Source organism: Histoplasma capsulatum, genomic scaffold (assembly GCF_000149585.1).
Source record: "Histoplasma capsulatum NAm1 scaffold_193 genomic scaffold, whole genome shotgun sequence".
Taxonomy (NCBI): Eukaryota; Fungi; Ascomycota; class Eurotiomycetes; order Onygenales; family Ajellomycetaceae; genus Histoplasma; species Histoplasma mississippiense.
Window position 1 is genome coordinate 1 of NW_001813789.1, and position 1,280 is coordinate 1,280.

Genomic DNA, 1,280 nt, shown 5'->3' on the forward strand with positions numbered 1-1,280 from the left:
ACTCCCCCAGTGGACTAGACAGGGCCCATAGGCAGGGCCCATAGGCAGGGCCATAGGCAGGGCCATAGGCAGGGCCCATAGGCAGGGCCCATAGACAGCAGACGGCATTCTCCAATCCCACTGGATCTTTAAATGATGAGGATGGTTCTTCTTCATTATTATTCCAGCCCTACTCCGAGTCATTCTATAGTGAAGATGACCACGCCCCAGAACAGCCATTACCCCTCAAGGATAAAGATCACCATATCTCTATGCAGTCAGCATCATCATCATCATCATCAGAACCCTCACATTCATTGGATTTGCCGTCTCATCAGCAGAGTGTTGACCCGCTCTTATCCTCAGAGCAGCTGCACTCATCACCAGCACCTCCACCATCTCTTCCCCCCAGGGCAACCCAGCTGCGGAGGCCAGCCACCACTCGCCGTGATGGTAGCCCACTGCCGCCCCGACGCATGTGGTCTGAGGAGGAGGAGAGACGTCTTCTCCAGCTATTTGTCGAGTATGGGCCAAAATGGAGGATCCTGCAGCTGATGGATAAGGAACATTCAGATGGTGCAGTTCTACAGGACCGTAGTAATGTTGATCTGAAGGACAAGATCCGAAACATGAAGGTGCGCTATGAAAAGTATGTATGATAAACTGCTTCTCTTCTCTACTTTCCTTCTCACTTAATATGATGCTAATGGTATACTTTCAGAGCAAATAAGATCCTGCCACCAAATTTCGAAAAGATCCATCTAGGTCCCAAGGAGAAGAGGGTAGTGGAGACATACACAGCCATTATAAAGCAACTAAAACGCTGAACCTGTTGCACTTTCGGTTGGAGAATTAATTCTCTTGGCCTCCATGGTGATGATACTGTTCTGTACTTCATTTTATTTAATACTCTGTGATAGAAAATCTGACCCGATTATTACTATTTCATTCTATAGTATTATACCTTGTGCGATTCGATCTATCAACAACTTGATGATAAGCTCTCCTCACCCTCTACCTAGTTGTTCTTAATCTTTGAGGTATCTAGATTAGCACTATGCAGTGTAGAATATAACAGTGTGAGGCCCAAATCCTCATATAGCTACACGTGTTGGAGCCTATATAGTAAGGCATGCAGAGAGGTTCAAGATTAAGGGGGTCTCTGGAACCGATTGTAGGTGGATACTACGGCTACCCTAGATCACGTGCTCCCCAATCTTATTTAGTTGTTGCTCGGCTAGTTAGTTTTAATACAAAACAACGTTCATTCTATGACCCACTGGTATGCACACGCATGCAGG

The 1,280-nt window shown here is 46.3% G+C and overlaps 1 protein-coding gene across 1 annotated transcript; it reads left to right on the forward strand.

Moving 5' to 3' along the window:
• Nucleotides 1–167: 167 nt before the first annotated feature.
• Nucleotides 168–806, forward strand: HCAG_09305 (predicted protein; the record flags this gene model as incomplete). Its single annotated transcript, XM_001535725.1, has 2 exons — nt 168–628; nt 701–806. Coding segments are annotated over 2 exons (567 nt in total), but the record flags the coding sequence as incomplete, so codon positions are not given.
• Between the last annotated feature and the right edge of the window lie 474 nt (nt 807–1,280).